Source organism: Theobroma umbraticum, unplaced genomic scaffold (assembly GCF_002168275.2).
Source record: "Theobroma umbraticum cultivar Fairchild unplaced genomic scaffold, ASM216827v3 scaffold_4.1, whole genome shotgun sequence".
Lineage (NCBI taxonomy): Eukaryota > Viridiplantae > Streptophyta > Magnoliopsida > Malvales > Malvaceae > Theobroma > Theobroma umbraticum.
In genome coordinates this window covers 3,004,013-3,030,021 of record NW_018397258.1, presented here as the reverse complement: position 1 = coordinate 3,030,021, position 26,009 = coordinate 3,004,013, and the positions used below count along the sequence as shown (strand labels likewise).

General features: G+C 35.3%; 2 protein-coding genes across 6 annotated transcripts; both read right to left on the bottom strand.

Annotated features, from left to right (window-relative positions):
- Positions 1-1,524: 1,524 nt before the first annotated feature.
- On the bottom strand, positions 1,525-7,939 carry LOC110413499 (protein ENHANCED DISEASE RESISTANCE 4). 4 transcript variants are annotated; one of them, XR_002444939.2, is made up of 7 exons: positions 7,635-7,937; positions 7,269-7,402; positions 4,264-6,574; positions 3,953-4,013; positions 3,633-3,856; positions 2,540-2,726; positions 1,525-1,865 (listed from the first exon to the last, which is right to left on the bottom strand). XR_002444939.2 is itself a non-coding variant. In XM_021424337.2 (6 exons), exons 2-6 carry the CDS (start codon positions 7,381-7,383, stop codon positions 2,672-2,674), a joined length of 2,760 nt encoding a protein of 919 aa, XP_021280012.1. In that variant the 5' UTR covers positions 7,384-7,402; positions 7,635-7,939; the 3' UTR covers positions 2,351-2,671. The 4 variants fall into 4 exon arrangements, 3 of the variants coding, with proteins under 3 accessions (XP_021280012.1, XP_021280011.1, XP_021280013.1); XM_021424337.2 differs by lacking the exon at positions 1,525-1,865 and having other exon boundaries at positions 2,351-2,726; positions 4,264-6,568; positions 7,635-7,939; XM_021424336.2 differs by lacking the exon at positions 1,525-1,865 and having other exon boundaries at positions 2,351-2,726.
- Positions 7,940-17,638: 9,699 nt separating this feature from the next.
- Positions 17,639-22,523, bottom strand: JAR1 (Auxin-responsive GH3 family protein). Of its 2 annotated transcripts, none has more exons than XM_021424528.1 (5): positions 22,214-22,523; positions 20,998-21,301; positions 20,790-20,891; positions 19,804-20,627; positions 17,639-18,262 (listed from the first exon to the last, which is right to left on the bottom strand). In XM_021424528.1, the coding sequence occupies exons 2-5, from the start codon at positions 21,288-21,290 to the stop codon at positions 17,724-17,726; spliced, it is 1,758 nt and encodes a 585-aa protein (XP_021280203.1). In that variant the 5' UTR covers positions 21,291-21,301; positions 22,214-22,523; the 3' UTR covers positions 17,639-17,723. The 2 variants fall into 2 exon arrangements, with proteins under 2 accessions (XP_021280203.1, XP_021280204.1); XM_021424529.1 differs by having other exon boundaries at positions 20,998-21,295.
- Positions 22,524-26,009: the final 3,486 nt, after the last annotated feature.

The window sequence follows — 26,009 nt, the reverse complement described above, 5'->3', positions numbered from 1 at the left end:
GCTTGATTTCTTGTCATTCTGGTTTATATTTGGGTACAGGTAAAAAAAGCAGGTAATTATTCAACAAATTCCTACATAAAACAATTTGGCAGATGCTTAGCTTTATGGATTTCTTGCAATGTGATGATGGCAAGTGTAATAGCAACTGAATTAAAATTAGTCATGAAAATTATGCAGATTGACATTGATATTGGGACTGTATATGACTGATTGTTTCGACCATACTTATTGAGATGGTACATTGTTGGTGGGAAATAGCTTAGCAATAATTGAAATAGTTTAATGAAATGGCCTAATGGGACCATTTTATAATGAGCAAAGATCAAGAATGCACCCAAAAAAAGAAGTAGCAATGACCCAAAGATCAGAAAAAAAAAAGAAATGTACATGTGCTCTTCAAAGAATGTAAATCATTTTTTTTTTCCAAATCTAAATATATTGTACTATCATATATAATAATCTAATAAGGTGATAGTATTGCAAAAAATTAGATCCAATTCACATGGTCTGCCCCTCTCCTCCTACACCTTAGATCCACTGATCAGTGTTGTGGATGCTAAGTACAGCTGGCTGGAACTTTGCTTCTGTCTTTTTAGCCTTTAACGTCATGAATGGACCAATTCAGCAGTTCATCATCCTTGTTTCTCTTTCTCTCCTTCATTGGAATATTTGAAGGAAACCCAATCTTCATCATGTTTTAAAGACTTGTACTCTTTGTTTTGCTTTGCTTTTTCTGTTACAGAATATTGTTCCTTACTAGAGTTATTGCCTTCTGAAATGGGTTCGATGCAGTTGTTAATTCCTGTTGATTTAACTAGTGTGTTCTGTTACTTTTGATTCGGTGGGTGCTTGCTTTGCTTTTTGAGATTTGATTTGCTCTCAGTTAAATAACCCAAACCTTCTATCTTTTTGGCTGTCCGGTCTTCTTTCTGCCATAAATACATGTATGATTGATTCTTCCGGTCAATATCAGGGCACTAAGCCAATCAAAACCCATTAAATTATATATATATATATTAGTGGACAAATGGAAAATGAGATGCTTAAACTAAACTAAACAATGATTTGAGGGATGGAAATGAGACATGTGAACAAGCTTGGACAGGTGAGATTATTTGTTCTCACGTGCCATGAGTGTGAAAATGTGTTTATTTAATCGAGTAAAAAGGAAAAAAAAAATTGACAGGGAAGAGGAACATGCCATGAATGTGAGGACATCTTTAGACTTATTGTCCCATGCAACAGTGAAATTTGCTTTATATTTTCAAGTATAAAGTGGGTCTTCTCGTATCCCAGTGTGGACATTGGCCACATTGGATCATGTCCTTCCAAATAATTAAACTTTACCAGTACTGTTTCATTTCTATGATTTATGACAGTGGAAACTATTCTCATTGTTATTAGTCAATCTTTAGATACTAGTTCTGATGCTAATGACAAAAATAGATGCTCCAGGGCTTTTGGTACAATACTTAATTAAGCCAATCGTTTATAGTTTTTAACCTTTGATCAGCAACCAAAGAGCTTATGACAAGAATAAATGGATTTGTATCCAAACATTTGATTCCATAATTGTCCTAAAATCACTTATTAGAAAAGAATGGTTGGAATCTTCCTTTCTTTTAAATTAAAAAAAGAATAAAGATACGAAGAGGCAAAGGGCCCATACGAGAGATTAGGCCCACCAGTGAGGTGCACTTAGCACCCTGACCTGACGAGTACCAAAGAGTGCACGGGCCAATTCCCCTAAGCGTATGTCTTGTTCTTGTGTCGTCTGCAAGATCAACCAATGATTGTTTGGGCTCATCTACTTAGAGATTGGGGCCCCTTCAACAGGAGCTTCACATGCCAACTCAGTCTTGAGTCTGCAGTCAAATCACGGATCGACTCATCACTCAATTCCTTTGCTCCATTGGGATTGTTCTTTGTAAACAATTAGAAAATGTTCCACAACTTCTAGCTATCACAAGAGTCTGTATACTACAATGTCAATCGTGGTTATGTCAAGCACGTTTCCCTCAATCAGTTCTTAAATTAACCAAGTTTTGTTTATCTTAAGCTAATAAAATGGTATAAAGGAACCGTTGATATCTTTGTCACAAAAGCATCAAGGTGGAGCACACATGGCTAAATAGCAGTGTGATGCTGACTTGGTGCTTATGTGTCACCAACGTGGCAAAGAACCAGAGTAACAATACATGTTTGTGGCATCTACACTGCACTGCGGTCGAGTTTTCTAGCTAAAGCAGACATGATGATGATGCTCACATGCTGGATTTGCCAGAATCTAACAGGAACTTGGCATTCTGGTTTTGAATATTCAAGGGTGATAGGTAAGGAAAGCCAAATCTCACACAGTAAACCATGTGGTAGAATGAAAGAAAATTTACATAAATTTGCATATACAAATGCAGCAAGAGCAAGCGATAGTTCAGAATGTGCATGATAACTACCAGAGAAAATATCAAATCAATCAGAAACCTCATTCACTATTATAGTTTCCACTTATCAAGGGCTTAAGAAACCATCCAACACTCACCAACCCAGAGTAGCTACAGAAACACCATTCAGTCCTTCCAACCGGTTTGCCAAGATGGTGATTCCTGCACTTGATTTAGATTGAATCAAAACTTTTTGCATCCGTTGGATAACTCTGTGATTGTTTAATTCATCATGCAGGTGATCTTGGAGCTTTCATGCCAAAACCATGCTTCGCTTTCTCAACTCTGTTCAAAGTCATATCAACAATGCCTCAGAATATTATCCTCATTAAAGCAATCCCAACTTGAGATACAGAAATTGTAAGTAACAATCTATAATTAATAGAAAAATGAGCTCAAAGTTATAATGAATACACTGAAGCAAGAAAAAAGCAATCCCTAAAAATAGTGACAGCTCCTATTATTGTTGTAGATAAAACACAGCAAGGCTATGAGACATGAAGGAGGAAAAGGTGGAGGCAGGAAAGCAAGAAGCGTCGAGGGAAGGGTGCAAAGCATAGCTAAAGGTAAGAACACAACCTGAATATATAATTCCCATATGCTTTCGCTAATCACATAGTTTTCAAACATCTTAAAACTGGACTATGTTCGAATGATGCACTAACAATTAGTAATACTCATGACAAGTAGATTTTAAAGCCATCATCCAAAAATGCTTGATTAATGTACTACTTATACCATCATTAATGAAAAGAAATTTTAAATGGGCGTTTAGCCATCAGCCACTATCAGAGCACAGAAAGTTCATTTACTAACCTTCAGGTTGCAACATAGCCCTATTTCAGGTGTTTCACCTGGCAAAGCCCACCAACCCTATTTCTTTTCATCCTAGATATCTAAAAGCCATGTCTTTTCCGCTACATTAAGATCTCATTGGCCTCAAGGCTTACTCCAAAAGATCCAACATTCATAGAGAATAAGAATTGTACGAGCATTACGGCTACAAAGGATTCATCTTTAAAACAGTTGAGTACATTATTGCTCATTAGGTGCAGGGGATGAATTAAAAGAAACGAGACCTATCACCTAACTAGTTATAGCAACATTTAACCACCAACCAAATACCATGTATAAGGAGAAGAAAAAAATTACAAAAATGCAAAAATGAACAATCAAAGAAGTAGCCCTTACGTTGGGGCAAGTTTGCCAAGGCTATCTAGCTCTTCACCAGTGTCCTCATCCAGAACACTCCCTGAAATCTCAACGATGTAAGATCTATCTCTATCAGTTGGAAGACCTCTATTAGCAAGCAAATCCAAATCTTTCTGATGGAGCTCCCTCCCGTTTACAAAAACACCAGTGGTCCCACCAGCACAATTTTCTGGCATGGGATAGTTAAATTCTTCGATAAATGGCTGTAAGAGTAATTAAGTTAAGAAAAATTATTCGCAAAACCAAACAACAAAAATTGATTATCCATTAATATATAGGTAAGAATTAGTTAATCTTACAGGAATTATGCCTAGACAAGGCCCACCAAGAATACCCCAGAATCCAGCACGGAAATCATACCTGATTTAGACATGTGCAACAAAAGAATGTCAGTTACTCAAAAGCATGAGAAACTGCAAGCCCAAAAAGCATATAGATTATAGTAAGATCAAGCAATATAAGGATTAGATTTATTTATCTGGTCCAATTACCAGAATCATTTGAAAATCTATTCCTTTATATGCGAATGCACACACCCATCAAGTTAGCCATTAAAAACTAGTAAAAGTCATACCACAGCAGATCACAAAGATTATTAATGTAGCCTTACCAATACTGTCCAGGGTGAATTGGTCCAGCCATCTTTTCAGCCTTTTTAACCACACGTTCAGGTATGGGATTCCCGTTAACCCAAATATTGCTTTTTCCACGTTCCTCTGTTTGATTAGATCTTGAAAAATCCTTAAAACTCTTCTTAATAATATTTGCAAAAAATGATTCACCTCCTTTTGTTGTTTTCAGTTGATCATCTTCTCTGGTTGCATCCCCTGAATCTTGAGAAATCCCAGTATTGGAGTACTCATTGAAAGACACATCCATCTCAGTAGGTAACGATGCTTCTTTTAAAGAATTTTGTCTTGTGGTAGCCTTGTTTGACATAACTTTCTCTTGTTCAGAGCGACTACTCCGATTTCCCTTCCCAAATCGGTTGACTGCACGATTGTTGGAAGAGTAATCAAAGTGCTCTTGAAGAGGTGAGCCTGCAGGTGGAGGAGACAAACTGGGTTTGATTGGCTGCTCAACAGAATTCACTTCATCTCTTGAAGCAATTAAAACATCTGGACTGTTTTCATCCTCAGAGGTGCTTGGAGATGAAGAATGAAAGTTCTGCAATTCCTGGGGTCTGACTGAGTTCAAAGCCTGGCCCATTGACAAGGCAACAGGTTCTCTGTCCATTGACTGAAAGTCATAACCCGAATGATCATAATCATCAGAAGAGAAGTTAGCAATCCGGTTCACACGGCCACGGAAATGTGAGGAATTATCATTCACAACTTCATTAGAGATATCATCAACCTCCACAGAAATTCCCTTTGTTTCTGCATGATCACAAAGAACAAGTTTCTTGTTTATGACGGTAAAGTTTATTACAGTAGAACAGGCTCCACAGCGCAATTTATGTTCATTTTTCACCACGAGCTGCAGTTTCCTGGGCATTTGTAGTAGCTCAAAGCAATTATAACAAGTTATAAATGGAGCACCACCAGCTATAGGACGAAAATGGCGGCCACCACTGGCTAACACCACCCTCTGGGGACGGCACCGAACAAAACCACCCATTTCAGTGTTAATATCACTGGGCCATCTAGCATGCACTTGTGTACCACGTACATTTAAAGGAGGAGGCATCATAGTCCTAGAGTTATGGAAATGCGAACCAAAAGTCCCAGGGTTCTCAATAGGGTACATTGGATTGCTAGGGACATCAGGGAATCTTTTATTACCAAATGCTCTGGGTGGAACAGGTGCTGGAACTCGTCGATGTTTCTCATAACAATGAAAACAAGAACAAGAAGCATGGTGCAAGACTGAACTTTGGGGATATGGCATAAATGGGTCATGATTATTTTCAATGTACTGTCCAGAAAAGTATGTGTGAGGCGGCTGTTGTTGGTATTCTCCAGGCAACTGGTGGGGAGCTCTTCCAAGAATTTGGGGTCCAAAAGGATCTCCATATGGAGGAATATGATTTGGATTATGCATTGGAGGATACAACCCATGCCGAGTCATATCATGCCCAACAGGATAAGAGAATGGTTCTGGGAAATGGCTAAAATAAGAGGGTCCTGCTCCTGCAGCATGTTTATCAGGTCCATAGAAAGGCATTGAGGCATTGCGTGATCCGGAAGAAACATTTGGAAACCAGGTATCAGCACCACCATGAGGCTCTGGAGGAACAACTCTCCCATCAAGTGGAACCTTCTCGTTTGGTTTGTCAACCACATCACAAGAGCGACTAAGTTGCTCCTTTAGCTCATCTAGCTTCCTCAGAAGCTCAGCTCGATCTTGTTCAAGGTGAATTCTACTAGAGCCATCCTGGTCAGTTCGATTCCGCAATGGTTCGCTATAACCATAAGAAGAATCCAAATTATGGCTTGATGGGCCTTCATCCGGATTGTTTGAAGTTGAAAGTCGCACACCTTCGACGACCACTCTTGGAATTCTCTGAAACTTCTCCATCTCTTCTTGCGTCCTAGCTTGCCAATCTGATATGTGTCCCACTCTTTGCGATCCACCAGTATATCCAAAATTCGAATCCAAATCCTCCTGTCGTCTTCCAATAGCGTTTACTATTTCATCCTTATTTCTGCTAATATCATTACCATTCTCAACAGACCATTTATCACCAGCAACCTTAGACTCAGTCCTACTTCTATCAGCGGAATCAACATCATTCTTCTCGGGATCCCTTTGATCACACATCAAAGAGCCAGCACTCGATTTAACATCTGTATCAGAGGCATCACTCGAGTCCACTATTCCTTTCTCTGAGGAAATTTGGGATTTGGTAGAAACTCCTCCAAGCCTGTCCTCTTCCGACTTCTCTGAGAAGGTATCTGCTTCACGATTCCTAACTTTTGCTAGTAAACATAAAATATTCCACTATCAAAATTTAGAAGAACTATAAATTTAAGGAAGAAATTCTGTTTATCTAATCACAAGGTACCAAGACCAAAAGGTTCAGAAAACAACAAGAAACTGAAATCTGTAGCCTTAAATTATATTTCATACGGTTTCATTTGATTTTCAACAAAATTAAACCAGAGAGTTCTGTACTTCTGTTATAACACTTGTATACCTTTATGACCATCTTGTAATCTATCTTGTGAAAATGATGAGGCTTTAGTCATCTCAATTCTTTCCTTTTCTTATCGTTATGGTAGGTTTAATCCAGAATCAAATTGAGGGTAATATAGCACGACGTGAATGAAAAGAACAAAAACCCAACTTTAAATTTTCCAAGAATGCACCTTGTCACTGTTGATATATACAATAGAAATAACTAATAATTGGATTCTAATAAGTTTTCATTATCAAAAACAGCAACTAAAACCCTTACCTTGACTGCGCCTAAGCCTTCAATTTAACCAATTGGTTCCAGTTACGCCATTTATAGAAACAAGATGTTAACAGATCAAAGACTCGATCACGTTTTTCTCTCTTGTCTTCAACAACTTTCTCATCAAACAAACTACTACAACTAGGAGAAGAAAAGAGAGAGAGAGAGAGAGAGAGAGAGAGAGAGAAAGAGGAGAGAAGAGATAGGACGGGTACCTCGAAGAACAGCACCGCACCCACCACACTGGTAAACAGAATAATCAGCAAGCTCTGGAAGAAGGTTTTCACATTTTGGACACCGAACCAACCTTACTTTGGTTGACTCGGCCATTTTTGAGTCATTCAACGCCCTACCCAAGGATAAAACAAAGATGTCACACCAGAAAAATAAATATTTAGCCTTCCAATTTATTTTTTTAAGGAGCTTAAAAATCCCCCAATACTATTCCAACAACTATCACTATCGTACTCGTTTTATTAAAACGAAAAAAACAATTTTTTTAGCAACGTGTGGGAACCCAGAAACCAAGACCTTACAAAGAGAAAGGGAAGGGGAGTCATAAGCAGAATTCAGGTTCTTACTTTTCTCAGAGACGAAACAGTTGAAATGAAGGTATGCCCAACAGTGGTTAAGACAATTTGGCTGGGCAAACACAATGAAGTAACCTAGACTTTGTGGAAACACTCTGAAACTTCCAGCAGAAAAAAAAATAGAATAGTTTGTGTTCCCTGAGAAATCTGATTTTATACTCTGCTCCACTTTGCTCCACTTCGGGGAAAGAGAAGAAAGAAAAAACATAGAAACAGAGAAAGACAGAGACAGAGAAACCGAGTTCACAGGATCGAATTACTATGCTGTAGGGGAAAGAAAGAAAAGCAGAAAACCACATAACCACATTAAACGTAGTCGTCTCACTGCTAAAACTATCCTACCCAGTAATGAACGACATCGTTTTGAGCCCCACTTGTGGAATCATCTACTTTTTTTCCCACTTTACTCTTTTTCACCTAGATAGTAATTTTTATACATTAATTATTTTGTGTTCTTTCCGCACTTTATTCGGTCCAACAAATTGCTTTGTTTGGGTTCCTTGTTTGCGACCGCTGAGAGAAAAGCAGAGTTTTGGCCGTTGTGAAAAGAAGTGAAAGAAAAAGGGCAAGTGCCTGCCTGCGTGGAAATGGAAAACCTCTGCCAATCCCTGACACGACTCTTTAATCACTCTTTCTCTTCTTTTTCTTTTCTTAGCATTTGGGAAGTGAATGTGAATATCATCTGGTGCCCCACAGCTCACCCAACCGCCCATGTGGTCCCACTCTTCCCTATTATTATTACCAACTTTTGTCTCATACATCAACGTTGCACGTCTCTCATCGCATACTTTCCTCGTCAAGCACTTAATAGTTTTTTTACCCTGACCTCAAATTTTGTGTACTGCCCTGTAAATCTTGTATGCTATAACTATGATTATGGAAATTATGACGGAGTTGGGGCTGGGGATTTGGGGGGGATGATTGTTTTGTTCTTTCGATTTTGCTATGCCTGTGAGAAATAAGTGGAGGGAGAGCAGAGTTGGCTTGGAAAATGGGAGTGTCGGGAAGATTTGACCTAAAAGCAGGATGGTACGGTGGGTGGGGGCTTTAACTTTAAGTTAGGTTTACATTTAAATCAATGAATCATCAAGTGGGGCTTAAGAATTTATATCCAACCTGGAAAATTAGTGAAGAAAATGCATCCCAACTCTTGCTCCCTTTTCTCTGTATTTCTTGTGTTAAGGCTTTAATTTGGATTATGTAAATGGTAAGTCATTTATTGATAATTGAGTACTAAAGATTTCAATTTCGTCTAAATAAAAGAAACGGAAGTATAGCTTCATTTTTTAAAAAAGTTACGAATGCCATCAATTCGAATAATTTATTTTGAAGAAAAGAGAGATTATAAATTATTTTTGTTAATAATAAATTATATATTAATTAATAAATTAAATATTTAAATATCGAATCAAATAATTTTAATTAATTGTAATTAAAAAAAAGTGGGTAAAATCTATTTTTAGACGCAAAGTTCATTAATTATTGGGAGAATTCTACACGTTTAAAAAACATATAAACCCATGTCAGAAACAAAATAATGACCACAATTAGAGTGGTTGTTTTCCAAATTCCATTAGCAGCCGCTCTCAGCCTTCCTTTTGGCTTTAAGACTGTGGTTGCCACTTTTGTTTTGTTTGAAGTGGACATAAAACATATAATTCTTGGTCGTGGTAAGTGTAGTATTGTCACGGGGGGGTTACCATTATGATGCTTTTTCTTTTGACATCCTCACATGCTATTTCGATAATTCTCTGTTTTTTAGCAAAATTATTTTTTTATTTGTTTATAAAAGAACAGTTTGGCAGTTAAACTTTAAAATTTTAATTTGAAGCTATCGGTTTCAAACATGCAATAAATGAGATTAAATTCATGAAATTAAAAAATACGTACAAATAAAAATAGCAATAAAATAATGAATCCAAGAGGCATCCAAAGCATTATACTAGTAGTCTTAGTCTCTCTATATACATTAAGTATGAAAGGGGACCCTGTATGTAGGTATATATAGTGAGAGAGAGAGAGAGAGAGAGAAAGTGAGTGGGCAAGCAAGGAATTGAATCCAGTAGCTCTAAGAGTTATCCACCGTGCCCTGAGAATTTCTTTGGAATTTGATGAAGAAAGCAACCCATCACAGAGCTGCTGGTGGTGACATTGATCTCAGCATGAATGACGCATTACAGTGTGTTGACTCCAATCGACCAATACAGACGGCAGATGAACAAACAACCTCTGACCCATTTGGTTTTAATAGAAAAAATAAAAGGGGAAAAAAAAATCAAACATTTGAATATGTCCTGAAATCTGAGGATGTTGATCTTTCTTGGAATAAATTAAACGAACCTAGTGGATATTAGATTAAAAATTTGGTTGACACCTCAACATGTGGAGAACACTTTGCTTGATTTGATTATTTCTTATAGAAAATGCAACCGCAGAGACTATTCGTACAAATTGCTATATATGAATACGACTTCAAATTGAAGGTTAGGTAGTTGAAGGTTTATTATTCTGTCCTGGCAGGAGGGAGACTGGGAGAGGGCATTGCAAATTCATGCAAAGAAATTTGAAAGAACTTTCTTGGTCAAAGAGGGGTTGCTTAATACTAGTATATTTAGGATGAAGTCAATGGCATTTCATTTCATATAATTTCTAAGCTCCAGCAATATGTGGGTCATGACAGAGATAGCTTTGAGGTACAGGATCAACAGAAAAGAAAAGGGTATCAGCTCGTCAAATTGAAGATTAAATAAAGAGTCCCCATACCTGGCTGGCAGTTTTTCAAGGACCACTTGACTAGATGGGTACACTCTATTTGGAAGGGAATGAGGAAAGATGCCCAGATGGTCCCAAATTGATTAAACTCAAATGTTTTTTATGGATTACCCAAAACTGAATTCCTTTGGCAGCTTGGAGTTACAGTTAATCTTCATCTCTGTTCTGTTTAAGCTAAAAACCGGCACACCGTTTCTGCGGCATTGCAGGACCCAAACCAGACAACGAGGCCCATGATCAGGAACTTGAAAGTGACGCTTTTGGTCACCAGGACCAATGTGTAAGCAAGTAAAAATGACACAAGCTGTACTCATTAAATCGTAGACTGTCATGGGAAAGCCTTCCGGTTTTTAATGAAAGACTGATGTATTGTCCAGGGCTGGCCTAAACTAGCCTGTTAATTCTTTCTCTGAACCAAAGCTGGAAAGAGAAAATCAGAAATGAAATGATTAATGTACAAACACATGTACATTAGAAAATAAGGATTAGAAACTATTGAATGGTGAATTCTGCATTTAAGTGCCTGCATGATTATTGTTTTGACCAGATTCATACTCTACTTTTTATTGTTTAACATTTTGGTTTCGGCCACCTGAGTCCTGACATCCACTCCCTGACAGGTATATTGGTGGCGGTGGGGTGATTTTGTTCTTGTTATTCAAACTGTGAAAATAAGGATCTCACTGCTGTTAGCCCAAAACAATAGCGAGCTGGATCAAGATTATAAACTAATTGTGCTTTCAAATTCAAGGTTTACTTCGGACGTAGCCCATGATTGGCTGGTATGGATTTTGTCTTCATCAGTCAGCTTGGGCTTCAGTCTAAAATATGCATTATTGTCACAGAATTGAGCTGCGCCGGAGCCAACTTTGCTCGGTCATTGTTCATGTCAGGGGATTGAAGGATTACAACTCTTGGCTCAGGTTCTGTCATGAACAAAATCTAGTTGGAAAATCTTCAAGAATGTCTGTTTGATTGAGCTTCTTTCCTCCATCTTTAGAACTTTATTCAGTTGAATTCTTAATTTTGGTTTGTCCCATGATGCTTTTTCATAAAAAAAACCCAACTTTGCTCGGCCTAGTCCGCAAGCAAGACCACAGTCACCAACTTTTATGAAGTCAGAAACACTTTCAAGTTGAGAGTTGCGTTTCTGTTTGGTTAGCTGGTTTACTGTTCGAACTAGTTCACTGGACACCCACATTACACATGGGGGGCCATCCGCATTGGGAATACACTATCTCAACTTGTTTAAAGAAATTTATCAACAGAAAATTTATTAAGAATAAAAAAGAGAAAAGATCAAGAAATCGTTCACCAGTTGTCATAGGCTTATAAGTTAAAATAATCTGTAGAACATTCTTTTGGTAAGGAAAAGGGACGTATTGTTATAAGTGAAGTGAAATATGTTAATGTGAAATATGTTAAAGGCAACAGAGAGGAAGATTAAAGCAATTCTCAAATGTATGTGCTTTGATGGGGAAAACAGCAAAACAAGATCGATTTAAAGGGCTAAGAGAGAATTTTGGAGCACTTTAAGAGTATTTTAAGGATAATTTTGACAGAGTTTTTGCTAAATGTTGATTGTCTTCTTATCTTTTCAAACTCTCATATTTATACTAGATAGTAACGATTTTGTAAAAACAATTAAGAAAACATGTTCAATTAAGATAAACATACCTGTTGTGAAATAGTATGTTAAAAAAGAGCTTATTGGATGTTAAGCTTAATCATAATTCATGGAAGAACACTTTAAAGAATATAAAATATAAATAAAGTACATGTACTTCAAAAAAATGTTAAGAAGAGTCTTTTTAACTATTTTCATATTTAAACTATTAAATTAAGCTTTTTAAAAGATTTCAAATATGAAGATAATTCATGAACATGTCACTTATTCTGAATTACTTTTTCTTCCCCATATGAATGGTTATTCCATGTTTGTTCTTAGGCGTTTTCATGTTTAAAACGACACTAGACACTTTTACGCTCGGAACACTCTTAAGCACTTTCATGCTCGAAATACCATGAATACTTTTACGTTTGGAATGTCTCTGAGTAATTTCGTACTCAAAACGTACCTAATAGAATTTTTTCTGTAACACAATACTTCAAAAAATAATAATTAATCAAACTTAAACATTTACACTGTAACAACTCAAGTCCAACCACTGGCCTAACAACTCTTTGAGTCTAAATCACTTGATTTTCAAAAGCTTAAACTCAAGTTGCTAGTAGTAGTAGATTTTGATTGTTATATAGGTCTTAACAATCACATTTACATCAGATGTGAGATGTTAAGTATCACAATCTTTCCCACTCAAATTCTTGATGTCCTCATCAAGGCCACACATCACATCCACAGGATCAAGATATTATCAGAGTAATGTGAAAGCTCACATTGGACTGGTGCAGGTTCTGATACCATTTGAAACAATCCAAGTCTACTACTACTAGTAACTTGAGCTTAATCTTTTGAGAGACACGTGGTTTAAAGTTAAAGAGTTGCTGGGTCAATGGTTGGACTTGAGACGTTACAAAATTGTGATATCCAACATCATCTGATGTGAATATGATTGTTAAGACATATATAACAATCCAAGTCTACTACTACTAGCAACTTAAACTTAAACTTTTGAGAATCACATGATTTAAGATCAAAAAGTTACTGGACCAGTGATTGAACTTTGATTGACATACACAATAAATAACAAGCTCATCCAGCTCCAAATCCCACTACATGATCCAATATCAAATAACAAGCTCATCCAGCTCCAAATCCCACTACATGATCCAATATCAAAATTATGAGAGACATGTTTCCATAAACTAAATTGGCAATTAATTTTGTTGTGAGTTTGGTTTGTTCTCTAGGAGACAGGGGGTTCTTCTTCATCATCATCAAACATCATTTCTTCCCCAATCCCTCCAACATCCAAACAAAACGAAAACGAAATGAAAAGAAAGGACGAAACAAAGTTTTGTTTTGTTTTCCATGGCCCAACTCGAAATGCATCAGACCTGTATAACTTGGTCTACTATTTTATAATCAATAGGCTGACATGTCTGCTCATCCGCCAGTGGGACAGGAAATTGAAGAGCGAATCCTCACCCAGATTCTCTAATCTCCCACACCAGAAATCACAACCAATTGGATCATCTAAAAATCATTACTTTTTCAACGTACAAGTGTTCCTGCATGTTATTAAGTTAGGAAATGGAGGCAAGCTTGTTGCTGGGGTGTCAAATCTGATATATCGAAGGGGAGTTGGTGGTTATAAGAGACAATTGAGATGTGGTGAAAAATACTTCTTCATGTTGTATATGATAGATAAATACAGGTGTATAATTCTGAATATGGGAAAGAATTCCACTTGAGATATACAGTTGAAATGTCATTATTGAAAACCAAAAATCAAGAAAAGCGGCAATGAACAAGAAACATAATTTCCGAGACATTGAATTTACCTGTTAATCCGGTATTTTCTTTTGTATATCTACTTCTTGGAAAAACCAGCTCCATTGCAAAAGCATGACAGTCCTTTTCTCAACATTTTAGGCTTATCTCTCCTTTGTCCAAAACTTCTCCTCTTCCAAAACTTACTCCCCACGAATTCTCCAAAACTGCTCAATAGAGAAGAAGATTCCTTGGCTCCTACATTGCTGGTGGAATCAGAACTGGTGGCAGGGGTGACATCAGACGGATGAGAAAATCTAGTGGTCTGCCTCATTGCTCCACCCAGAGATGGCAGTTTCATTAGATTTCGCTCGATTAGATAACTGAGTGTTACCAATTCATATGAATCATATAAAGGGCTGCCACAATCCCATATAGCCAATGCTGCTGCATCTTCATTTTCTTCTTTGGTTTCAGATAATCTTTTCATTCGAGCTCGGAAAACTTCTGGACTTTATCAGATTGGTTGAAGAAGAGTTTTTCCAATGCAGATTGACAAACAGATTTTCACCTATGTATTATATCCAAATAAAGAGATTCTCGAGTCATATGAAATTTAAACTTAAGCTGGCCTGTCCTGTTTTGCTGGGGGCATTCTTTCTTTGCAATGTGGAAAATATGAAGCTTGATTTTCCTTAATTATCCCTGAGAAGTGAGTTGAATGTCTAAATTTGTAGATTATTTAGACAATTATTGTCTTTTAATAACATCCTTAGTAGGTGACACTTGTACCATAAAACCAAGATGAATGGCAAGAGTGGAAAAAAAGAAATAAAAGGGAAATAGTTGTCCCAAGTTCGGTGAAGATAATGACAGATCTGCTCATTAAAAAATGGCTCTCGAGGTTAAGCAATCAGGATTATAGCATCAGACAAACTATGCGTTCAAAACCACACAACACCATCTGAAGCATAATTTGCATTTTAGGAATGCATTTAATAAATTTAATTGCACTAACATGGGTTCTCTCCATCATCTTTCCCACAACAATTGATTGGCATATATGATTATGTCCTTTTTTGTTTTTGAAGCAATAGCACTGCAATCCTTATTTGATAGGTCCCTATGATAGCTGGTTTAGCAGTTCTGAGATTAAGATGGAACATGGAAAATTTCCAACTTTTGAAGTACAAAATAAAAAATAAAGTCAAAAAAGTAGGCTTTGATTATCTGTCAACTTTTCTCGACAGAATAAAAAGAAAACTCTTTATATATAAATATTTAACTCATTAATTAATATATTATTTTTATTTAAAAAATAAATTTAAATTTTTTAAATTATATAAAAAAAATTTATTGAATAAAAAATATATATATATATATAAAAGTACTTATCGAAGTTCATTTTATTGGATAAATGCAAGACCCAGAAACTTACAGAGAACAAGAACGAAACACTGAAGAATGGCACGGAGTACTGCTTGTCTGCTGTTCCTGGTCTTGAAATATTGTCGGTGACGGACTAAAGCCTAAAGCACCTCTCTTGTTTAAAATTTCTTGTAGAATTGATTTTTGTACTCTGACACCGCTAAAAACCAAGAAAACACATAGGTGGCGTTTGCTACTTTACAGTGTAATGTGATTGCTTGCAATGTGATTGCAAGCAATGTGATTGCAGAGAAGATAACATTACAGTGTTTGGTATATAAGTAATGTAATGATTAAAATGCAGAGAAGATAACATTGCAGTGTTTGTTTTAGAAGTACTTTGCAGAGAATGTAATGTTAATTTCCAAAACTACCCTTATTTATTAAAATATAAGTTTAACATGTATTTTTTATGATAAATTCTGCAGTAAAGTTAGTATTTAATAAAAATCATTTTATTAAATGATCAAGTCAGATCATTAAACCAGATCAAGCATCCTGTTCCTTTCAAAATATCTAAATTTGCATATGTTGTGCAAGAACAATTTCTCAAACATTTTTTTCTCACATTCCTGGAGGCTTCCATAGATTTTCTGCCAATGCATATTTGAAGACCAAACAAGACTAGTGCTGCCATTCAAAAGAGCAAGAATTCCTTGACTGGTGATGCTATTGCCTTCACCAATGCAGGGCGCTGGAGCTTGGTGAATGCAGTGGCATCAACGCTGCAGCGCCACACTCCCAGCGCTGCAGCGTTGAGGGTGCTGCTTGGTGCATGCTCCAGCGCCACACTCCCAGTCCAGAAATCTCTTTCTTGTTTCACTGAAGATAACAAAAAATATAACAATGAAAAAAACCCAAATTAAAAGAAAAAACTCAATCTGAAAAATACAAGAGGAAGATAAAAGAAGAGAAAGAAAAAGAAAAATGGTAGATTTTAACCTGAAACAGGACTATAAGAAAGAGGAGCAACGTCTGCTGCAAATGGAGAAGAAGGGGGAGAAACGTCTGCTGCAAATGGAGAAGAAGCAGCAGACCTAAAACCCAAAAATGATAATGAAAGGTTTGAGCTGATATTTAGGTAATTTTTGTAAAAAATGATGGGTAAAAATGTCTTAAACACATTGCAGGCTGTAATGTAATGTGATTGCATTGGTTTTGGACTGCAATCACATTACATCCCATGACTGCAATGTGATTACATTGCAATCTTACATTACAGTGTTTTGTTACAAAACAAACACTGCAATGTAATTTAATCAATCACATTACAGGTAATGTACTTTACATCCTTCAAAACAAACGGCCCCATATATTCTTACAAGACAACCAGGTATTGGTCTTAACTCGTGTCGAAGGAAGCTGAACATAAGGTAAAGAATCCAAAATACCCCGAATCATTGTTGTGTTTTGTTGGCTTTGTGTTCTGTGTTTTTTTACCCTTCAGGCAATCGGGAGTCTTAGTATTTGTTTTTCTTTAGAGGAAGAACAGAAAAAGAACAATTGGATCATTTTTGTTGATAATGATTTAGACGATTCGGGAGAAACTATCAAACTTTATAGACCAAGTTTTCCACGCCTACAAAAAGCAATCCACCACCTTAAAATCTTCCAATCCACTTTAAAAGTGATTAGAAACTCAAAAGAAAGTTTCCTCCCATTTTTCTTTTTCTTTTGAATCCCCACCAATCGTGAAGATGGAAACCTTTACAGGAATCGGATTTGAGCAAAAGCAAAAAGGAAAATAGAAGCTTGGCCAGGTCAAGTACAGGAAAAAAGATAAAAGGCAGTGATCTGAATTGACAAGAATTGACAAATGAATGTTACCATGGTGTTTCCACAGTGATTAATTACTATACTTGAAGAAGATTACATCAATTGTGGACAATTATTGACATCACGGCATCCGTTTAATATTATACAATTTGTCGAGCAAATGCAAAGATAAGATGGTGGAATCTAGCTCATTTTTTGACAGGTTTGGGTTGGATTCTTTTATTATTTTTTTTTTGTTTTCTGGCTGAGTGTGTCTCCTCTCAGAGAGGACGATCCACTTTCATGTGGTCCTATTTCATCGTGTCCACAAAACAAATGGAATTCAACCAATATCCTAAGCTAACATCTTACCTACTGCACAACATCTCATGTGGTTGGATTCGTAAGTTAGGTTGGCCTTTGTCAAATCTTGCTTTCATGTAGGTTTTGTTGGAAAGAACAGAGAAGTAGTTTTTGGTGATGAAAAAATGAGCCACGCGTCACCACCAAGCCCAAAAAGTCAATGATAGGCCCTGTCTGACAAAGCCCAGAGATGCTGTGGACTGAAGTGAAATCCCCCAAACTCTTTGCCACTGGGTAGGCGATTTTGCAAATTCAGCATTCAACAGATAGAGATGGTTTAAGATTTAAGCCAACAAAAACCTTTGATTTATTATTTATAATATGAGAAATGATGAGAAAATTACTTTTCCCGCATATTTAACTAGGAACTAGAAAGCAGTACTGAAGTAGCTCTTGGCGACATTGCCGCACAAGATTTGCAACACTTTATTGTTTGTAGGCCCTACGCATCGCGGCGTTTTGAACTGACTAAGAGCAGCTCCTAATCCTAGGTAATGATCAAGAATCTTCTGGAAAGTTCCCCTCCAAACAACTCTGAGTTCAAGAGGCCCGATCGCATTGACCTTGCGGGAACTGATATAGCCTGCATCAACAAAAGAACGATCCAGACAATTGCAGCATTCTTTCAGGACCTCATCACTTACTTCGCCACTAATTTCCCAAAAGATCACATAGTGACCGGGGTCGGTTGACACATCCACATGACTAGAGAAATCAACTACTTCCAGCTTTTCTCCAGCAATTAACTTGGCTGCTTCCTCCACGGCGAGCTGCAAATCTTTCTCGGTGTTCTTGTCGATGTTTATGGTAAGCATCAGGTTTCTTCTGCAGACAAAATTCAGTTCCGGGGTTGAGTTATGGAAGCCCATAACCTTGACCACATCCCCTAGCCTATACCTGTACAAACCTGCGTTTTACAATTTCAGATGCGTGTTAAAGGATTGAACTAGTTTTGAAAGTCAGCACCAGAAAATTCTAACTGAGAACTTCGAGGTAAGTAGGTGTGAATGTGTGCTCACAATTTTTCCAACTGAGAAGAAAGGACAACCAATAAATTACACTAACATGCCAATGTTTCAAAGAGCTCAATTATTAATATGCTAGAACATATACATAATAAATGCAGAGGGTCAATTTTGAAGGAAGGGGGGGGGAAAAGGAGAGACAGGGTCAATTTCCAGAAAAGACAATTTCAATGGCAACCACTTGCTGATCAGGATTCGGTTGCCAATGACTAAACCACAAGAAGTTTTCCACTAAACATCTTTAAATATTACTTATTATATTATATCAATGTGTGATAGGCGTGACTATTTAAATTATTCCATAACCAAAGGCAGTTTGTTTTACATAATCCTCAACTTTTCCAGCACGCTACACAAAAACCTATGACATAAAACGGCCCCAAATGCACCTATCTTCTCCTAGTTTGTCCTCTATAATGATTTTTATTCTTAAAAAAAAGGCGATTATAAAAATATCAATCATATAGTATTTTAACACGGTCCATTGACTAAAAAACCCATCCCATCCTTTTCATAGTACATCATAAGTTTAGCCAATAAGTCTATCTATATTATCTCAAAGACCTCACTATAATCTAAGAAACCATTGACCTCTTCGTCTGCGTCATTTATGCCTGAGACTAAGCCTACTCTTTCTTCTTGAGGACAATGCAGCAACTAACTCATCAGACTACCCAGGAAAGACTTTATATAAAAGACTTCAAAAAGGGGAAACCAATAAACAAAAAGAATATTCAAAGCATGTAAATATGCTGAAGAACGAATGATAACAAGAAAACTAAAAAAGGATACCAGATAGTACTATCTTACTTAAAAAAAATTGGCTAAAAGTAAATATATATAAATAAATAAACATATAAAGATATGATGCATCAGACGCGTCTCCTCTAAGAAGATTATCTCTACATCTAGGAAACAAAAGTACCAAATTCTTAATTCAGAAGTTTCAAGTTTGGAGCAACGATATATATGGCAGAGAACACATGGGTCTTCTTGAGAAGGGAACCTCTGTTTCCAAATTTTGTGCCAAACGAAGATAACATTAAAGAAAAATCTGGATGTGTAGAAGCATACAGCAAAGAGCCTCAACAATAAGCCAATTTATTCACGACACTGCAGCAAATCAAATAAAGTCGGCAGAAAAAAACATAAACTATGGAAAGGAGCAACTAGAAAATAACTTGTTCTCCCTGTCTCCTACATGGCTACACCCACATGATGAGCATTTATGTCATGGTAGGGTCATTGCATTGACAAATAAACAAATTAGAAGTTGCAGACACTGCAACGTGCAATGTTCATCTGAACGTGGTTGGGACATGGAGTAGAAATGGAGATTACAGAATGTATGGGAAATCTCCACAATCTTATAAAGTAATTGTAACAGAAAATCGTTTCTGATTTGTAAGAAAAATATGTGTACCTGCAAAAGTGGTCATAATAATCTCATACTCTTCGCCAACCTTAACTTCAGTCAGACCAACTGGCTTGGGCTCGGCAGAGACGAAAGAAGTATTAATTTTGTCTTGCACAAGCTCCTCAACGTTCTCATTCAGAGGGATGAATTCAAAATACCCAATATTAGGAAGCACAGCATAAGTAGCCGACTCAGGAGGCAGGTTTGGATTGATATTGGCCCCAATCCACCCTTCTGAAGAACCATAATCAGCACTTAAAAGAGGCAACTCCCCTGCATAATGCCTTAACTTTTTCAAATAAGGCTCCATGGACCCAGTCATGATTCCATAGATGTATTTCACATTAGGGAAAAGCTCCGGTATCAATCCATACCAATTACTTAGTGCTGTACATTTATTATGAATCAAATCAGCCAATTCAGGATTTGGCTTCAGCAATTTTGCCATAGCTGATCGGACAGACGCAAAAGTGATCCTGCTAGAGAGGATCCCTTCTCTTATATCAGCACAGAGCTCTTCCCAAACTTGTTCAAAAGTTCGAAACGCAAGAACAATGCTATGGGCAAACGTAGAGGAAACCAACTGAATTTCCTCACGGAAAATCAGCCCACATAAAAGATGGCAGTACAAAGATTGGTGGAAATCAGGACCAAATATCACCTCATCAGGGCTGCAACACTGAGATTGCATTGCTTGCATCGCATTTTTAAACTGCGAATTGCGAAAGACATTGGTAGTTGCAGTTCCAGCAAACAAACCCCCTTTGGTTTTACTCTGCTTGCTACTGTAAATGAACTGCAAAGCCTTCCCCTTCCCAACAGGGAATTCTCTGCGTATCAAAGAAGATTATTAAGTAGGAATATCACGTGTTTGAAAACTGGTTAAGATACAACTAAAAGTAAAGGTGTGGACAAGAAAAAAATCGATATTGAGCATTAAAAACTTGGTAAAAAAGGTAGTAAAAATAAAATTAGTATATTCAATTTAATACCTGTTTCTAAAAGCATAAGAAGTTCGGTAAATCTGCAAAGTGGTTTCCATCAATTCATCATTGAAAGGCACAAACTTGGGCTTTCCTTGAGTAGTGCCAGAGCTGCAAATTGCAATGAAAAGGACTTTATTTACAATAAAAATTTAGCTCCCAATTTTGAAAAATTAAATAGTAGCAAACACAATTAAAGGAAAAGAATAAAAAGTACCTGAGAGATATGGTGGTTATTGGTTTTCCAGTGAGAATCGGGGAAGAATCACCATCAGCAATTCTTTGAATATAAGGCTCCAAGTCCTGGTGAGTAACGAGAGGAACACAAGCCTTGAAGCTCTCGGGATCAGTTCTTCCATTCAGGCCGAGATTCTGCAAATACTCAGCGCATCCGTTTTCTTCTAAAATCTTCTTTAAAGTCTCCCTTTGAACACTCCCAGCATCTTTGGTCATCGCTTCGAACTCTTCAATCACCATTTCAACGTCCAGAATTTCCATCTTCTCTAACATCGTCACTGAAACTATAACCAACGATAAGATAAGGAAACGAAATGAAATGATCACTGTTTCACTGTTATTTAGAAGAAAAAAATAGTTATAATAGTGGAAAAAAGCTGATTTGAAAGGATAGGAAAAGCAAAATACTATCGTCTTCTCAAAAAATGAAAAACAAAAAAGTTACAAATAAAGTTTTTTTCTCTCTCTCCGTGTGCCGTCAAACAGGAGCAAAATGGAGTTTTTCTTTGGCATACATAAATGCAAGAAGAAGAAATCAATTCAAGTAAAAGAAAGACTGCTACTATAAAATCATGCTAAAAGTCAAAAAGAAGGAAAAAACTGGAAAAGCAAAAAAATAAAAAATAAAAAAGGAAGGATCATTAGAAACAAGCTTTCTCTGATCACGAGTAATCTGGGAATACGAAGATGATAATTGCAACTTTGCGAAGCTTTCATTTTCTTTGATAGTCAACTTAGTCAACAATCAAGAAGTTTCCCGGAAAGTGTAAATTTTCCTCTGGAAAGTAGAGATTTAAAACTCAGGAAATTAACATTGAAAGACCAACAAATGGCAATAGTAAGGGAATTGAAGTCCGAAACAACAGTAAACTGAGGAAATCAAAGAAATTAACAAATTATCAGGTAAATAAAATAAAATTTCACCTTCATATCCTGCTATAAAACTCGAAAACTCCAATGAGAAAAAGAACAAAAATTAACAAAAGAAATCAAAAGAGAATCAAATTACCGGCAAAAGGTGACGTTAAGAAAGTCAACAACCCACAAAAAAAGGAATTTTCAATAAAACAGAAATACAAAAGAGAGAGAGAATAAAACAGAATCAGACTGCGCAAAGAAAGTAGGTATCTGGATTAACTGCAGCGTAAAATTCAGTGAAGGTATTTTCAGAGGAAGAAAGAGAAAAAGCCAGTCACCTGAATAAGCTCAGTGTTTTCTGTTTGAACTAAAACAGAGAGAGTTACAATGAGGAAGCTGGCTTATGAGTCAGAAGTATCAAAGTGAACGAATTTTTATAGGGAGAGAAAAACGAAAAGAGGTTTGGTGAAAGACGTTACAATTTTTGTTCTTTCACCGTCTCCGATGCTTTCTTTTCCTTTCTTCCTCTCACTACTTCTCTGCAAATAAAACCAAAAAGATTTTACTGTAGGAGAGAGAGAGAGAGAGGAAGGGTGGGTTGGGGGGTTGGGTGCAAAGGCAAAGTGCTTTGAGTTTGATTTGGCAATGGTGGATTGAGAGATGGAGAGAAGATTCTTCAGCTCGCATTTTATAGGCGTTACCAAATGCCGTCCACCGTTTTTCCAAATTTTTAACTTTTAACCCCATTCTACCCTCTGTCTAACGTGAGAATTCCGTAAATACCGGCCTGTGTGAAACTGTCGGATTGTGGAATTACCTTTGTGGACCTGGGTTATCGTGAGAATTGCCTAATGTGTCAGTAGCATAACCATAATTGGGTCAACATAAAGGGCAAGTTCATAACGCCAGATTGAAAGTGGGCGTCCACGGGCAGGGAAAGGCGGATTCTGGCAATATTGCACTCGCATCCCTTTACTTTTATGAAATTTAATTTTTTTCTATATTCTTTTTCTTTTTCCTCTCAAATCCTTCAATCTCTGATTCTTATGTTTTTTTTTTTTTTTTCTCTGATTCTTATGTTTCCATAATTTCCTTTCGCTTTTATGCAAAAAAAAAATAAGGAAATAAAAGTGGCTGCGTTAAACTGTATGATCTAAGTTTCATTATGCAATTAATATATAAATGGAAATTTGTTGAATTTACCATTTAAGAATAATTTACTATTTTTTCTTTTTTTTTTTATGGTAATGTATCTCCAGAGCATTTGCTAATATCACCATTTATTACTCTTTATTTTAATTTTATCTCAACAAAATGTTATAAATAGTAACTTGTTAGAATTCACCTTTTGTACTTGGTATAATTTAATAACATTTATTGATTTTTACTGTATCCTAATCATCATTACCTTTAATGCACTTAGTAATAATTTTTCATTAGTCAGACCACCTTTTTAGGTGTTACAAAATAATACAAGGGGAGGGAGGGCAGGACATTGAATTCAAATACTTATCTTTGTAATTTTCTATTAAGATGTCAACAGGTCCGCTATTCATCAATTTTAAAATACCTAAATTTAAATTTGATTAATAAATTAAATATTTAAATTTTATAATTATCTGAATATTTTGAAAAAATTAATATTTTAACTCAAATCTTAATATATATTCACTATTTAATAATTACTCGAACCTATTTAAAAATCTAATTATGTAAAAAAAATTATTAAAATACTTTTCATACGTACTTAATTACCTGAACTTGAATTCGTACCTGTATTTATATACAATAAAATTTTCATACACATTTCATATAATTCAGTAATATTTAAATTTATAAAAATACACAAACAATAAAATTTAAATTTAAGGAATCAAAAATAAATATCCAAATAACAACTTAAACTACATTACAAGTTTAATTAACTATATGGGCTTGTTATTCATTACATGACAATAAAAAACAATAATTAAGTTCCAAAACTATTTTAATCTCACAACTTTTTTTTAAGAATATATTTTATAAGTATATATAAACAAAGGTAAATATATTATAATTAATAATTTTATAAGTTATAATTTTTGTAACGTTAATACAAAATAGAAAGTAAATATGTTTATATATTTAAACCATATATACTAAAAGTATATATATATAATAGTAATTATATTTTTTATGAATTAACACAAAATATAGAGTATATATATTAAAAAATATTACAAGTTAATTAATAATTATAGTTTCATGAATTAATTTAATTAATAATATAGATTTATCTTTAATTGTATAAAATTTAAAAAAAATTCAAGTTTGGGTATCGAGTACTCAATGGGTGGTACCTGAATCCTACCTGAACCCAATACGGATAATGAAATTATAACTCCAACTTAATTATAAAGTATCTTAACCTTAAATAATCGAATCGGGTGTTCATAAATACCTTGTAACAAGATACCCAGTATCATCTCTATTTTCAATAATCAATTTACCTCCTTAAGGTAAATACATTATATCTTCATTTGTGTCTGATCTTATCTATATACTCACTTATCTCTTTTCAAAAGAGTTGGTGCATATGACCATTGAATAATCAATTTGTAATAGTGTAACTGTGTAAGGTAAGGTTCTTTCGTATTATGAATTTAATTCCTTGTATTCAACTTTAAATATATGGTAATGTCATTCCAAACAAGTCAACGAGTTCCCTTTTACATACTCAATATTTTTTTCTACAAACACATAAACGTGTGATCAATAATTATTTATATTTGATACATTATTCATGTATAATACTTGTACAATATCACTTGATCATATAGTGTCATCTCATATATATGAATACTAAAAATTTAAAAATCTTTTAAAATAAATATTTTAAAATTATAAATATTGATTTTTGATCATTTTAATTTTTAAATTTATTTATTATCAAGATAGTAATATTTGGTTCACTGATAATACAAACTCATGAGGGATACTTGATTTAAAAAAAATTATAAATTACTTTGAAATGATTTATAGATCTTAATTTTATTTTCTTGTTATACATATTATTGGATCTCTTATACTACTATGCCCTTACATTAGATTTGGGTTTAACAAATTATAAATGCAATGAATCATTTGAAAACAACATGCCAACATTGAGGGGTTTACATATTTTATAAATTTGGTAAAGCTAATAGTAATTTTTAAGTTGTTACTCCATTTACATTGACATAGTATCTAAGCTGACAATGATACACCAACAGTACATTAATTTTTTGATTTACATAGCAGAAAAAATTATACAATAATTTAAAACGCACCATATATCCAGGAGATCGATATACTTCATGGTTAAAACTTTTTCGCCTTATAAGGCAAGTTAATTGTATTTATCATACACGAGTAAATAATAGTACTATGAATATTAATGTAAAATCTGTGGTTTGATAATTAAGATTAAAGTGTTTGACGTGGAATTTAGTTAATCTTTCTTAAGTAGATATAAGAATTTGATTGATCATAAGAGTTTGGGGTGGTCCTCTAACTAAACTTCCTTTTGTAGTTATCAAACGTTCATCATATATATATTTTATATTAAAGATAAAAAAAATCCAAACTCAATTCTTTGAGTTTCAATGTTTTTATATTTATATAAAAAATTAAAAAAATGATGTTATTTGGATCTAAATTTATGCTGGAGTTAATTTACTTGGTTAGACAAATAAAAAATATTTGTTAAGAACACAATTTTATCCAAATTTCTTGTTCAAAAAAAAAAAACTACATATTACTTATTGAATGCGATTGGTACAAACTAACTGAAGTCATAGTCCAAAAGGCTATGGTGAGATGACTCGTATTGGGCATGACCACAAGGGAAATGGTGGAGCAATAATGTGACGGGTGGGAATGGTGGTGGGGCTCCAAACACATATGTCGGCATAAGCCTTGAGACAGCGTAGTGTGTTCCAGAACCGACAACGTTTTGTGGTCATAAGTATGTATAGCTTAGCATTAGTAAATTGAATCTAATGTGTCAATCGCTTTAACTATATAAACACATTTATGGATCTCAATTATTTGGCATGATTGAATCTCGAAACCAAGCTATTTATTTATAGAATTCTGTTGCTTCCATTTACATAT

Bases quoted from the DNA above. Each gene is read 5' to 3' on its own strand.
- JAR1 (XM_021424528.1), bottom strand. From the start codon at position 21,290: ATGTTAGAGAAGATGGAAATTCTGGACGTTGAAATGGTGATTGAAGAG. The intron at 20,892-20,997 runs GTACTTTTTATT...TGCAATTTGCAG, and splicing joins ATAACCACCATATCTCTCAG to CTCTGGCACTACTCAAGGAA. The intron at 18,263-19,803 runs GTACACATATTT...TGTAAAACGCAG, and splicing joins TATTATGACCACTTTTGCAG to GTTTGTACAGGTATAGGCTA.
- LOC110413499 (XM_021424336.2), bottom strand. From the start codon at position 7,383: ATGGCCGAGTCAACCAAAGTAAGGTTGGTTCGGTGTCCAAAATGTGAA. The intron at 4,014-4,263 runs GTAAGGCTACAT...TGTCTAAATCAG, and splicing joins ATTCACCCTGGACAGTATTG to GTATGATTTCCGTGCTGGAT. The intron at 2,727-3,632 runs GTAAGGGCTACT...GACTTTGAACAG, and splicing joins CTTGGCAAACTTGCCCCAAC to AGTTGAGAAAGCGAAGCATG.